At 38.0% G+C, this 13,315-nt stretch overlaps 1 protein-coding gene across 1 annotated transcript; it reads left to right on the forward strand.

The window, feature by feature from the left end:
• Window positions 1-743: 743 nt before the first annotated feature.
• Window positions 744-13,002, forward strand: LOC126469591 (prostatic acid phosphatase-like). Its single transcript, XM_050096712.1, has 2 exons — window positions 744-856; window positions 12,707-13,002. The coding sequence occupies exons 1-2, from the start codon at window positions 767-769 to the stop codon at window positions 12,857-12,859; spliced, it is 243 nt and encodes an 80-aa protein (XP_049952669.1). The 5' UTR covers window positions 744-766; the 3' UTR covers window positions 12,860-13,002.
• Window positions 13,003-13,315: the final 313 nt, after the last annotated feature.

Below are 13,315 nucleotides of genomic sequence, written 5' to 3' on the forward strand. Positions count from 1 at the left end.
ATCATACCAAAATGCAGTCCTGTTTGTCAATGTGGGCTTTGCAGTAACTGCTTAGACTCGCAGGCTTCATCCGATATGCTACAAAGCTACCCTATAATGCACACTGTGAGAAGTTCTCCTGTGAATAGCACAAGTCTTCTGTACTTCACCACCAGAGATTCCCATCATTAATTTGGGAACATGGCTATTGGTCACTCAATTCCTCAACTATACTGTAGATGTTGTCTATACTCCTTCCGTTATTTGAAACCTGAATAATTTTTTGCTCTTAAATTTCCACTAGCTAGTGATTAACTACTTTTAAATTACCACTCATAGCCACTTCTATGACTTTCTAAGAATAATATTATATGGCACTGATAGCACACTGTTTTTTGTGGCATTCTCCCAGGATGAAATGCTTAGTGTGTTGCTTGTCAGTTTTTTAACTTTTACAGGAAAAACATAAACTGCAGCTTCCTGCTTGGACTGCTGGTTATTATCCAGATAAATTAAGGACACTGGCTGCCAGAAGTTTGGCTTTGTTTTCTGAAAGTCAGACCATGAAACGTCTTAATGGAGGTTTGTCTTTTGCTTCTCTGACTTATGTTAGCAGCTGTGCAATAATTCTGTAAGATATTCTAAAATAATTTTAAATTTTTCAGGTCCTTTAGTGAAACACATTATAGAAAAAATCCAGTCACAAAGTAACACTTCAAGAACTGTGTCTCCAAAATTTCTCATGTTTTCTGCCCACAATGTTACCATTGTGAATGTTCTCCAAACTATGGGGTTCACAGAGCTATTAAAGCCACAGTATGGTGCAGCAGTTATCATTGAACTTCATTCAACAAATGACAGTGGTTATGAAGTTAAGGTATGTTGACATTGCATATAAAATAGTAATTAGATGTCTTACATTTATGTTGACTGCACTGACATTCTATATATTTATTCCTGTAATTAGTCATGCTAGGTACAAAATATGATAGATCGTGCTTTCATGAGCAGAAGATCATCAAGGTAGTTCTGCTCGTATTGACTGTTTTATTCATGTTCAACAAAAGGTTGTTTTCATTCAGCCAGTACAAGGGCCTTTCATTGCTTTTGTCTAGGTCATTTCTTTTCTGCCATTGTGAAGTGTTAGGTGAGGAGAAGGCTGCATTATCAACAAATAACACAAGTACTGTTGATAGTAGGTTTCCAGGGAGATCAGTACTAACAAATGTAGAGTATTAAATGTAGCATTGAGCCTTGTGGTACTCCTGAGGTGATGGATAATTTATTTGAAGGAGTTGTTCTTCCATCAGGTGTTGTTATTTCCATCAGATGCCTTATATTTGACAGACAGGATTGGAGAAACTGATTGTAGACACATCTTGTACCATATGTATCCAGTTATGTAAGAGCAGATATTAATTTACTAGTTCAAAGGCTATTGTTGGATTCATAAAAAGACTGGAAGGGTAATGTTTTAGATTGACTCACACTGTTTCAGATTATTAAATGAAGAGAGAGCTTCAGTGTTTGAATTATTTTCTTATAAATGCCAAACTGATGTGCTGTTAATAAGGAGTTGCTTTCAAGGAAGACAACACATGCATTGTGGCCCATGTGTAACAGGCATATAAACTGCAGAAGATACATTCTCCACAAGATCTGGTGATTTTCAGAGAATCAAAAGCAGTCAGAGAACCAAATGCAGTCATAATAAATAAATGAATCTGTGTGATGACAGATCCCAGGACACTAACTTAAGGAACATTTGATTGTATCACACACAAATTTTATCTCATTACCAACCTCTTTTTATTATGTAGCTAGGTATATCACTGAGGCTAAATAAGAGGGAAATTTCATATTCCTAATAATTTGGAGAATGTCTTTCAAAGTTGTACTCGTTAAGGAATGAGATTTCTCAGATGTAGAGCATTTTAAGTGGAGATATTTTGCTGGTGGAGAGCAGCCTGCTGATAAAATATTATCTGTAATTAAAAAAAAATGTTTATGTACTGTATTACTTACGTCTGATATCATTTTCTTGTTGACCATTGAAGTAGAAAGATTCTGGAGTTAATGATTGGTGCCAATATGTAAAGTCTTCTTTTACATGATTCCTTGAAACTCTTAAATATTCTGATGCTGTGAAGTCTTCAATATGTCTTCTGTGGATGAAAATATATAATGATGTGGAACTTATTTGTGGTAGGTTAAACCTTAAAAAGAAACTGGTGGAAAAATCCAGATAAAATTTGGCCACCAGAGAAAAGGCAGCTAGGTATAATGAATTACTTCTACAATTATACAGAGTTCATGCAAAACAACTTATTCAGCAACTAGCTACAGTTTATTGTAGGTTACTGAAGTAACAAATTGTTCTGAGTGATTTAGAAAAGGCTCAAGTCATTTCTGTTGCCACTTTCGAGTGCCACTTTGCAATCAAAGTTAGTTTCCCAGCTCTGTTTGCATTCAAGATAAGTCAGCTGTTGGAAAAAACAGCCTTATGGATTGCTAAGATAAAATATTGTTGAGTTATTAAGAAGAGAAACAGTTCTTGACCACTCCATTTAGAGAAGTTATCAAGTTTTTGCTGTAATGCAAATGGAAATCTAAAAAGTGGTGGAACATTTTGCCATGGTCGCTGCCCCTGCTAGTTAGGATTCAGTTTTTCAATAATGCAAAGTGTTTGTAGAACTGGATTGTTGGGACTTTTGTTCTACTAGTCATGAAGCTTACAGTAATCCATTCTGCATGTTGGAGCTTGAATTTGTTTTGTCTGCAGCTTCTCATATTACCTGGTGATGATATTTGATTCCAGTATGCTACAGGAGCTCATAGCAAGAGAATTAAAGATATGTCCCCCTCACCCTTTTAAAATGTATTTAGGTAATGCGATATTTCATGATTGGTGGAGCAATGCTTTTTCAATCCCATATTAAAAACTTGGGAAGGACTACACATGCTCGAGTAGCTCTTAAAGTGTTGCCCTTACCACCTGCATAGGAAATACTAGGTGGTTACATTTAAACATAAGAGTTCTGAGTGATGCAGTGCAGGCCATATACATCGCAGGATGGTGACATCATCATAGGTATGTTCATTAATGAGTGCATTTGCGAAGTACGCTGAAAAAGATAATAGTTCCACTTTCTGCCACTAAGTGAAAATATGGTGCTGTAAGCAATCAGAATGCATGTGTAATGTTCCCTGTTTCAATGTCAGTATGCTGTTTGTCACTGGGAAATGCGTGTTGACTTCTTTTGTGAAGTGACTGTTGGTATAAAGGGTTAAGTTTTGCATACGAAATGTAATGACTGTTGAGAAGAAAGATCATGCACTGCTGGTAAAGTTGTTTTATCAGAACGCCAGCAATAGCAGCACTGCATTGTGGGAATATCATCAACAGAAACAACTGCAAAGAAGCCTGATGTTAATAAATGGGCTATAAAATATAATAAAGAAATTTGAAGAAACAGATGTGTAAGGTGCTGCAGGAGGGAGAGGGAGGCAACTCATTCCCACAGCAGTTGTTGATGAAGTTGTTGTAGCTATAGCCTGCCATGCAGCACGTGCTTCAGATTCTGCAACCAGTGCTCAGGCTGTGTCATGGGAATTCTCTCTGTCCTGGGAAACAGTTAAGAAGATTTTGTGATGCATTTTACACTAGTGCCCTTACAGTATTCAGAATGTGCATCAAATGAAGCCTCAAGAAAGGCTACAACTCCATGACTTTGTCTATCATTTTTTGGCACAGATGGAACTGGGTGACACGTGGCCATGGAATATCCTTAAGGTAAAAGCACATTTTACTCTGCACAGTGTTGTGTATGTCCAGAATTGTCACATATGGGGTTGTGCAGGAACATCCATTACACATGACTTATGTGACTGAGTGATGGGATTTTATAAGCTCCTTTATTCTCTGTCTGTTTTTCTTTGAGGATGACACCTCACAGGCCTATAAGGTGTACACTGGCATCTGCTTAATATAAGGACCTCCTTGTGCGACATGTGATTCCAACTTTGCAAAAATGCAGCTGTGTCCACACCACTATTTTCATCCAAGATTGGGCAACATCACATGTTACTTGCCTGGTGAAAGATTTGTTTTGAATAACCTTCAGTAATGACCACATCATCTCTAGGCAAATTTTATGTTCTGTACATAGAGTATGCTAGGTTCTTTTTTGTTTTGGAGTAATGTAAACAGGTAATGTTCAGTGTTTAAGTGTTAATACAATCAAATGTCCTTAAGTGGTAAATGAATGTTTTGTTACATTTCCTCTCAAACTGTTACCTAATAATAGTACTGTGTCATGCCTAATTCAATTCCTCAAGCAGAAGTGGATGAGTTAAACATCTGAATTGAAACCATCATACAACAGAAGCAGTACGCATCTGGACATGGGTTCCTCTTAAAATTACTCTTTATTGAGTCCCCTATACAAGTTGTAGAAGTTTGTAATGGGGATTTCTGAACTCCCTGTATGAGGTTTGTGGGGCACATTTGATTTTAAACTTCATGGCTGCTACATCATATGGACCAGAGAGTAAGGTTCTTGAAAGCTCTGGATGTTTTAAAATGTGTGTCATAGTATGTCATAGGTAGCAGCCTGTGTATCCTAGTTCGACAGAGTCTTCGTGTAATACCAACTTGGGTTTGGATGATAGGTTTAAAATAATTCATGTGCAGTGTACTGTGAGGAATTAATTTAGTCATTGGGGTGTTTTCAATGAGCCCTATTCCCAGTCTGTGTTTGGACTGGTGAGGCCCCACGTATATCAGCCCGCAAACGTAACAACCATTTCATAATCTGTAAGCAACAGTGCCTTTTGAATCCAAATAAAACTTCTGTTTTAGAGGCGGATGTGAAGAATGAATAAAGACTGAGAGGGTGCCTCTTTGGCTTCTTGGGTTTGAAACAATTTAAAAATAAATGAGCTTTGTACATATATTTAAGGCTTTATTCGGTAAAATTTTAAACAAGTGTTTACCTCAACTTTATTGTGGTGTATAAACAATGATGAGCCAAAGCATTTTCACCATTGCCACCATGAGACTGAATACTACCTGTTGGTGGTGCAAGCAAGTGACGTGGCAAAGAAAGTATATAAATGAAGCAGAGACAATTACAGAATCATTCTTGAAATGATACGGGCAACAAATGGGGAAACCCACTGACACATAAATGACTTTATTTAACAAAGTGTACATTGTTACCGGCTGGCACCAAAGAATGAGAATCAGAGAAACAGCAGAGCTCATTGGCTATTCTCATGCTACACTTGTGAGCATCTATGGAAAATGGTTGAAGGATAGTGAAATCATCAATAGGCAACAAAGTGTTGCATGTCTATGCATCATTATAGGACATGGATGTTGAAGGATTGCCCACTCTATGCCAGATAGATAGTGATCTGTGGTAGATCTGATGACAAAGTACAATGCTGATGCAGGCACAAGTGTTTCAGAGCACATCATTCAATGTGGGGCTCTGCAGCAGACATTGCCTATATGTTCCCTTGATGATCTGATAGCATTGTCAAATATGCTTGCAGTTGGCATGGCATCATCAAGATTGGACTCTGGATCAGAGTCATGCTAAGGTGATACTGAACCCCTGGTAGGACTGCCAAAGTTGTGACACCCCACTCCATTCCGCTGACCCCCCACCCCCAACCCACCCTCCCCCTTGCCTGCATGCCAACCTCCTCTGCCATGAAACTATTTTCCTGCAGTTTTTCCTACACAGATTTAGCAAATTTTATACTCTTGTAAGTATAGTTTACTAAAAATGGAACATTACTGAAAAAATTGCTTAAATTAACTGTATTGATAATATAAAATATTACATACAGCAAATTAAAAGTATCAATGTTGTAAATAAATTAAACCTTGTATAAATTTTTTGAAAATCTGAAAGTAAAAAAATCTAAATTTTATTATTTATGACAATTATTGCACACTGTATTAAGTATGATATATAATACATTTTATTTGTTTCTCATACACTACAAGGGGCCTCCAACAAGTAATGCAACCAATTTTTTTCCTCAGCCAATTTTGGTTGAAAAATTCAGAACTTGTTGTGGGACATCATGGAATATTCCTGCTTCAGTCCCTATAGTTTCAGGAAGTTCTGATAAGTTGCAGTGCTGTGCATAGCCTTCAAAATGGGACCTGTAACAGAGGTGCATTCCAAGCAGAGAGCTGTCATTCAGTTTGTTTTGGTGGAAAACCAGAGCATCACAGATATTCATATGCACTTGATGAATGTCTGTGGGGACCTGGCAGTGAACAAAAGCATGGTGAGTCATTGGGCAAGGCATTGTTATCATTGCAGCAAGGTTGTGCAAACCTGTCTGATCTCCCACGTGATGGCTGGCTGCACACAGCTGTGACTTATGCAATACTGGAACATGAGGACACTCTCATGAGGTAATCGGTGGATCACAATCCAACACCTTGCTGCACAACTGGATGTCTTTGTTGGTAGTGGTGACACACTTGTCCACCAGCTGGAGTACTCAAAGGTGTGTACCCACTGGGTTTCTCGCCACCTAACAGAACACCATAAAGAGCAATGAAAGACCATGTGTACAGAATTGCTTGTGCATTACAAGGTTTGATCATGACAACTTTTTGTCGAACATCGTCACAGGTGCTGAAACATGGGTTCATCACTTCGAACCAGAAACAAGAGTGATGTCCTCACTCATGTTGCAACAATTAACTCAGAATTGTGTTGTTACCCCCAGGAAATTGAAGAAGTGACTTAGTGTGTTCATTGCCACAAAAGTGGTAACAAACTTCTCTTTCTCCATGATAACCAAGGCCTCACGCAAGATACAGCTCACAAAATTTCATTGGACTGGTCTTCTTTATCCGCCCTACAGCTTGGGGATCTTGTACCTTCCATCAGTTTGGCCTAATGAAGGATGCACTCCACAGGAAGCAGTATGCGGATGATGGGGAGGTTATTACCACAGCAAGATGTTGGCTCTGATGTCAATCATTAGAGTTGTCCCATTTGGGCATATGGGGCCTCCCAGTAAGGTGGCATAAGGCCATCACATTGAACAGAGATTAAGTTGAAAAATAGAATTCTGTAGCCAAAAGAGTGGGGAGTAATATGGTATACTTCAATCTGTTTTCAGAAAAAAAATGTTGCACTACTTATTGAACACCCCTATTTTAATAGTGCTTAAATTACTAATCAGAAATAAAATAAAAAGGATTACAATTTTAATTTGCAATTTCCTCATTTGAGTGAAACAAGTTCATTGATTATGTTATAAAAGTCACATTTAGCAGCTGTGTTCTGCTGACAAAATATCTAAATTTTACAGTCAGTTTTCACCATAATTGACCTTAAGTAGCTTCTCTTATTATCTAAAATTGTGTGCTGCAATCACTGGTGTTGTCCTTAAATATCCTTAGAGCTACTGTGATGACTGGATAAGGATTCCTTGACCTATCCTTTACAAATATCCAAAAGGGGGCCATATCACTGCTTTTCACCTGTTCTTTCAGCTGGAACCTGAAAACAGCTATTTTGTTAACTAGCTTGTCTGTGCTAATATTGCCATGAGATGTTGTGCATACAGTCCAGTCTAGAGGTTAGCATGTGTGCTGCGGGTCACTAGTTCAAATTCAACCACCAGCAATTTTTATTTGTCAGCAAATTCAGCTGTACAGTTTTCAGGATAAGATACAGAGGTTTCATTTACAGTGTTTTTTGACAGGTAAGTAAGATGAAGGAGTGTGATATATGTAAGCTCTACTTTACATTTCATGTATTATTGTGTTATATACTTTAGCTGAAACAGTCTTTGGTCAGAAGCATATATTTGCTTTGAGGAACTACATCACCGCAGCAAAAAATCCATTGATGCAGCTGTGTCAGCCAAGCACTCTGTTGCCAAATAATTCATGTTAATGGTAGACATCTGTTCAGTGGTACTCATTTCTTTATGATAATACTGGGACAAAATGACACTGTAACAGCAGCATACATTTATAATCATTGCCAGAGGGAAAGGCTTCTTCTTGCAGGCAGAAGATAACAAAACGAGGGGTAGCAGAACTAGCTTAGCTCTCCTTGGTAGTTCTTGAACTGTCTTTTTTTCAGTGGACTTTTTTACTCTCCCTCTGTGTTTGCACCCTTGGCAGGTGCCTATTTTTCCAAGTCCTCATTACTGTTCTGTTGTGGATCAAAGGAAACATGTCACTTCGTCAGATGAATCAAATTTGTGGTTACACCAAGTTGATGGTCATGTCAGCATATGCCATCACCCAGGTGGAAGGATGCTCGAAGCATGCACTGCACCCTTGGTGTAGGTCAGTGGAGGCAGTGATACGATATGGGGGACATTCACCTTGATTTTTGTGGTACCTGGGGTAGTAATTGAAAGCACCATGACAGTTGTAGACTACGTGATCATTATTGTGGACCACCTGCAGCCCTCTACACTAGATGTCATCTCCAATGGCAATGGCATCTTCCAGCAGGATAACTGCCCATTTCATATGCCACACTCATGCTACAGTGGTTTGAGGAGCATGATATTGAGCTCAGGCTGATGCCTTGACCACCAAATTTGCCTGATGTGAATCTGATGGAACACAGCTGGGGTGTTATCCAATGTCAGTTCCTTGCTCACACACCATCAGTCTGTTACTTGTGGGCACATTTCTCTGGGAAAGTAATAAGGACTTGGTGACACCATGCCATGAAGAATAGCTGTTGTATTGTGTTCCAAAAAGAGCCAACATGTTATTATGTAACTAGCCATAATGTTATGGCTCATCAGCGAATTGTAGAACTATATTCAGCCCTGAAGACACTGCAACAGATGAAATGTCATTGAAGTACAAAGTTTTTCACCTGTTCAGATTCCCTTGTTGTCCCATATGACAGATGCTCATGTCAGGGAAAGTGATCCAAAATATAGAGTTAAAACATTAGGATAAACATGTATCATTTTACAACACCTGATAAAAAAAAGTGAAGCACCTGGAAGTCATGGTCATAGTCAGATGTCATTGTAACTTCATACATGTACACACCATCAGTGGGTATGTAAATGATTAGAGTTGTAATTATGTGTGACAGGTGGAACAGCCACTGGAATACATTTGTGTTGTTCATGTGTAGTGTTGTTACCAGGCCTGGTAGGTTTTATGAGGGGTGTGAACAACATCAATGTTGGCTGCTCACTGTGAAGGGCATGGACATATTTCATCATCTAATGAGACTGTGTTATCAGCAGCTTACAGAGTTTGAAAGGGGCCTCATTGTGGGTCCTCATTTGGCCAGCTGGGCAAATTGTGCAATATCCAGATATTTGTGGGGCATACGGATGTGACAGTGTCCTGGTATTGGACCACATGAGAATGTGACAGCAGGCATATGCATCATCAAGATTCTTGTTGACAATATCTTACAACACAAGAGATGATTACTGTAATATCCACCAAGCTCATCATAACCTCTTCACATTTGCACCTGCCATCCAGAAACAAGTAATTGACTCCCTGCAACATTGTGTCATCCCACACCATTGGTCATAGGCTAGCAGCAGCCAGAATAGGGAATTAACATCCCTGGCTGCACTTTGAGTGGTCTCATGACTGACAAGCATTGGAAGCATGGACTGCTGATGAATGGTGTCATTATGTTCAGTGTAGAATTGCAGTTCTGCACTACCCTGGATTTCCTCTACTGACTTGTATGGAGGCAGCCTGGGAGACATCCTATTTGTCAACTGTTTTGGAGAGGCATAGGGCTGATACTCCTGGATTCATAGTGTGGGGAGCCAATCTAGTGTGAATTTAAGGTTGTGGTTGGAAGTGATTGAGGGAACTCTCACGGCACAATGGCATGTTATGGACATCATATATCCTCAAGTTTTTCCTCTCATGCCATTTTTTAACAGAACAATGCTTGTCCTCACATGGTATGTGTCTTTATTAACTGACTGCATGGTATTGAGGTACTACTATGGTCAGAAATATCCTCAGATCTGTTCACAATAGAACATGCATGGGGCCAGCTCAGACGTCAACTTTGTCCTGGTGCCAGTGTCTCGGAAATCAAGGACCAATTACAAAAGATGTAAACCAGTTTACTTTAGGGTAGTATACAACAGCTTTATGACACCTTTCCCAGCTGAACCAGCACATGCTTACAGGCCAGAGGGGCTGAAATGTTAAACTGGTAAATGGGCTGTTTGTAAATTTGACTAATTTTGTAATCATCAAAGTAAAGTGACTTGTCCTTTCCTGACATGAAATCCTGTGAACTGTGGATGAATGGCAACAGGCAGATTCCATATTCCTAGATTTCCATAAAACATTTGACACAGTGCTCTACTGCCAACTGTTAACGGAGGCACAAGCATATGAGATAGGTACCCGATATGTGAGTGGTTTGAAGGTTTCTTAAGGATCATAGCCCAGTAAATTGTCCTCACCAGTGAGTGTTCATCAGAGACAAGGGTATCATCATGAGTGTCCTGTAAATGATCTGGTGAACATGGTAAGTAGCAGTCTGTGGCTTTTTGCTGATAGTACTATGGTGTTTGGGCAGGTGTTGTTATGAATGACTGTAGGATGATACAAGGTGACTTAGACAAAATTTATATTTAATTTTGTAGTTGGTGTGATGAATGGCAGCTAGCTTTAAACGTAGAAAAATGTAAGTTAATGCAGATGAGTAAAGAAAACAAACCCATAACGTTTGGATACAATATTAGTAGTGTTCTGCTTGACACAGTCACCTCATTTAAATATCAGGGCATAACATTGCAAAGTAATATGAAATGGAATGAGCAGGCAAGGACTGTAGTAGGGAAGCTGAATGGTTGACTTGGGGTTATTGGGAGAATTTTATGGAAGTGCAGTTCATCTGTAGAGGAAACTGCATACAGGAAACTAGTGTGATTCATTGTTAAGTACTGTACAAGTGTTTGGGACCTGCACCATGTCAGATGAAAGAAAGACATTGAAGCAATTTAGAGGCAGGCTATTATATTTGTTACCAGTAGGTTCAAGCAACATGCAAGTAATGAGTGTTGAGGCTCACTTCTGAGCAATTCTATTGCTGCCAATGCACATTTTGTGTAAGGACCTAGAAGATAAGATTAGAGAGATTAGGGCACATACAGAGACATATTGTTAGTCATGTTTTGCTCACTCTATTTACAAGTGAAACAGAAAAGGAAATAGCTAGTAGTGGTACAGGGTACCCTCCATCATGCACCATACAGTGGCTTCAGGAGTATGTGTCTGGATGTAGATGTAGATCCTCTCAGCACATTAAGTTTTATTTTGTCTTCTCCTCCCCTTCTGAGTGCTTCAATTTTTTTGTTAGGCAGTCTATTTGATACCAAGGTATGTGCTTATATTACTTCATATGGGTATACTGTGAGAAAAGTAGCTATTTTGGATTCTACTCTTCCACTTACACAGCTCAGTAACTGTTTTATGTAACTTTACACAGAACAATATTAGTTGTGTACCTAATGACAATGCCAAAACCTGTTTAATACAAACATCAGAGTTAAGTTGAATTTACAGCTTCAGTCCAAATTCTCTTATAAATTATAGGAGCGGTAGATAAGGTAAAATTTATAAATGCAAAGCAAGCGGACCATCTCAACAATTAAATGTTTAAGTGTTTGCTATGAAATGGCTGTAGTCATATTATATAATTCTCCAGTTTTTTTGTGGGATCTTTTTCAGTGTAACTGTCATCAATAGCCATCATAGTTCAGAAAAGTCCTCAAATGTCACAGACAGATTATTTATGCCAGTCAAGAACAAGGGTCTACCAAGCACTGATGCTTACAGGGCTCAATATTTAATGTTTTCCCACTCGGAATTTAATCTTATTCCTGTGTTTAATATCAGTTTCTCTGTGGAGAAGCCTTTGTGGAATCCAGACTGAGTTGTTAATAAAATTTTAAGAAATATGGTTCAACATTCCTTTGTAATAAGCTACCTTCTTAGAAATTTTAAGAACTTGGAAAGGGTGATGTCTGAGCTACAGTTTGAAGTAATATATTTTTACAGCTTTCACAAGCAGCTGCTATAACTGTGTACCTCAGTCATTCATGAAACATACCTTGATGCATCAGAGTATTGTAAAGGTGACTCGATGAGGCACAATCAAGTTAGGACAACATTTTAGTATTTCACTTGTTATACTGTTATAATTGGAAGATTTGCTGTTTTTCAGTGACCTTATGATTTTTGTTATTTTTTTAATGGCTTATTTTCAAAAAAATGATGTCTGGAAGTGGAGTATTCTTTCTTTGTCTAGTAATACTTCAGACTGTTTATGTTTTGGGTTTGGAATTTTTTGTGCTAATTGGTATAGTGAAGAAGTTTACGATACAGCTTGCATGGCACCTTTGAATCTTTATAATAAATGTGTGGACCCTGTTCAGTTCTATCTCATGTATCTTAAGTGAAAACAGAACTCAAAGTTTCTAGAAATGGATTAAAGGATGTTTGTTTTGTATGTCTGTTACCACACATACAAGCAAGTTTTCTTACAACATTCTCATGGTTGCATTACTTCACTGGTGAGTGGATGGCTAACTTTCATCACATGTCACTATATTCAATCAAGATTTTCATTATAATAACAAAATATTTTACCAATCAAATATCACCTTATACACACAATGTATTATTAAATTAATGTTGACTTGGTTACAGGTATTGTATTTGAATAATGCTTCTGACAGTGAGCCACATGTTCTCAACACTCCTGGTTGCACAGACAAGTGTCATTTGCAGCAATTTGTAGATCTGATGAAACCTGTTTTACCAGATGACTGGACAGTGGAATGTCAAAAGCTAGACAGCTAAATAACAGATTTTCAGCAAAGTGATTGTACACTTATATTAATAATAAAATATTTCATGCCATATATGTGATTACACTGCCTCATAAAATTGTACCATATTCAGTGTGTATCTGATAAATGTGAGATTGCATTTTGTCACTTTTTTTGTAAATAAATTTAAAATTGTTACATGTACATAATACATTTTTATTGAGAGAGAAGGAAATGTGGTCATCCTTATTTCATCACAAAGCTATCAGAATTATAAACTTATTTTCACATAATATACTTTAAAAGTTAAATCATAAACTTACATACTAGTGACTCACCAATGTTATACTAAAAGTCCAGTTTCAGTGTACTGTGTTCATGTACAGTTTAACTATAATATATCATTTAATTTCATAAGCTACATGGAAACTGATCACTATTTGAAATAATGTAGGTTTACATATTTTATTTCCTTCTGCTGTATTCT

The sequence above is a fragment of the Schistocerca serialis genome, chromosome 3, assembly GCF_023864345.2.
Source record: "Schistocerca serialis cubense isolate TAMUIC-IGC-003099 chromosome 3, iqSchSeri2.2, whole genome shotgun sequence".
Taxonomy (NCBI): Eukaryota; Metazoa; Arthropoda; class Insecta; order Orthoptera; family Acrididae; genus Schistocerca; species Schistocerca serialis.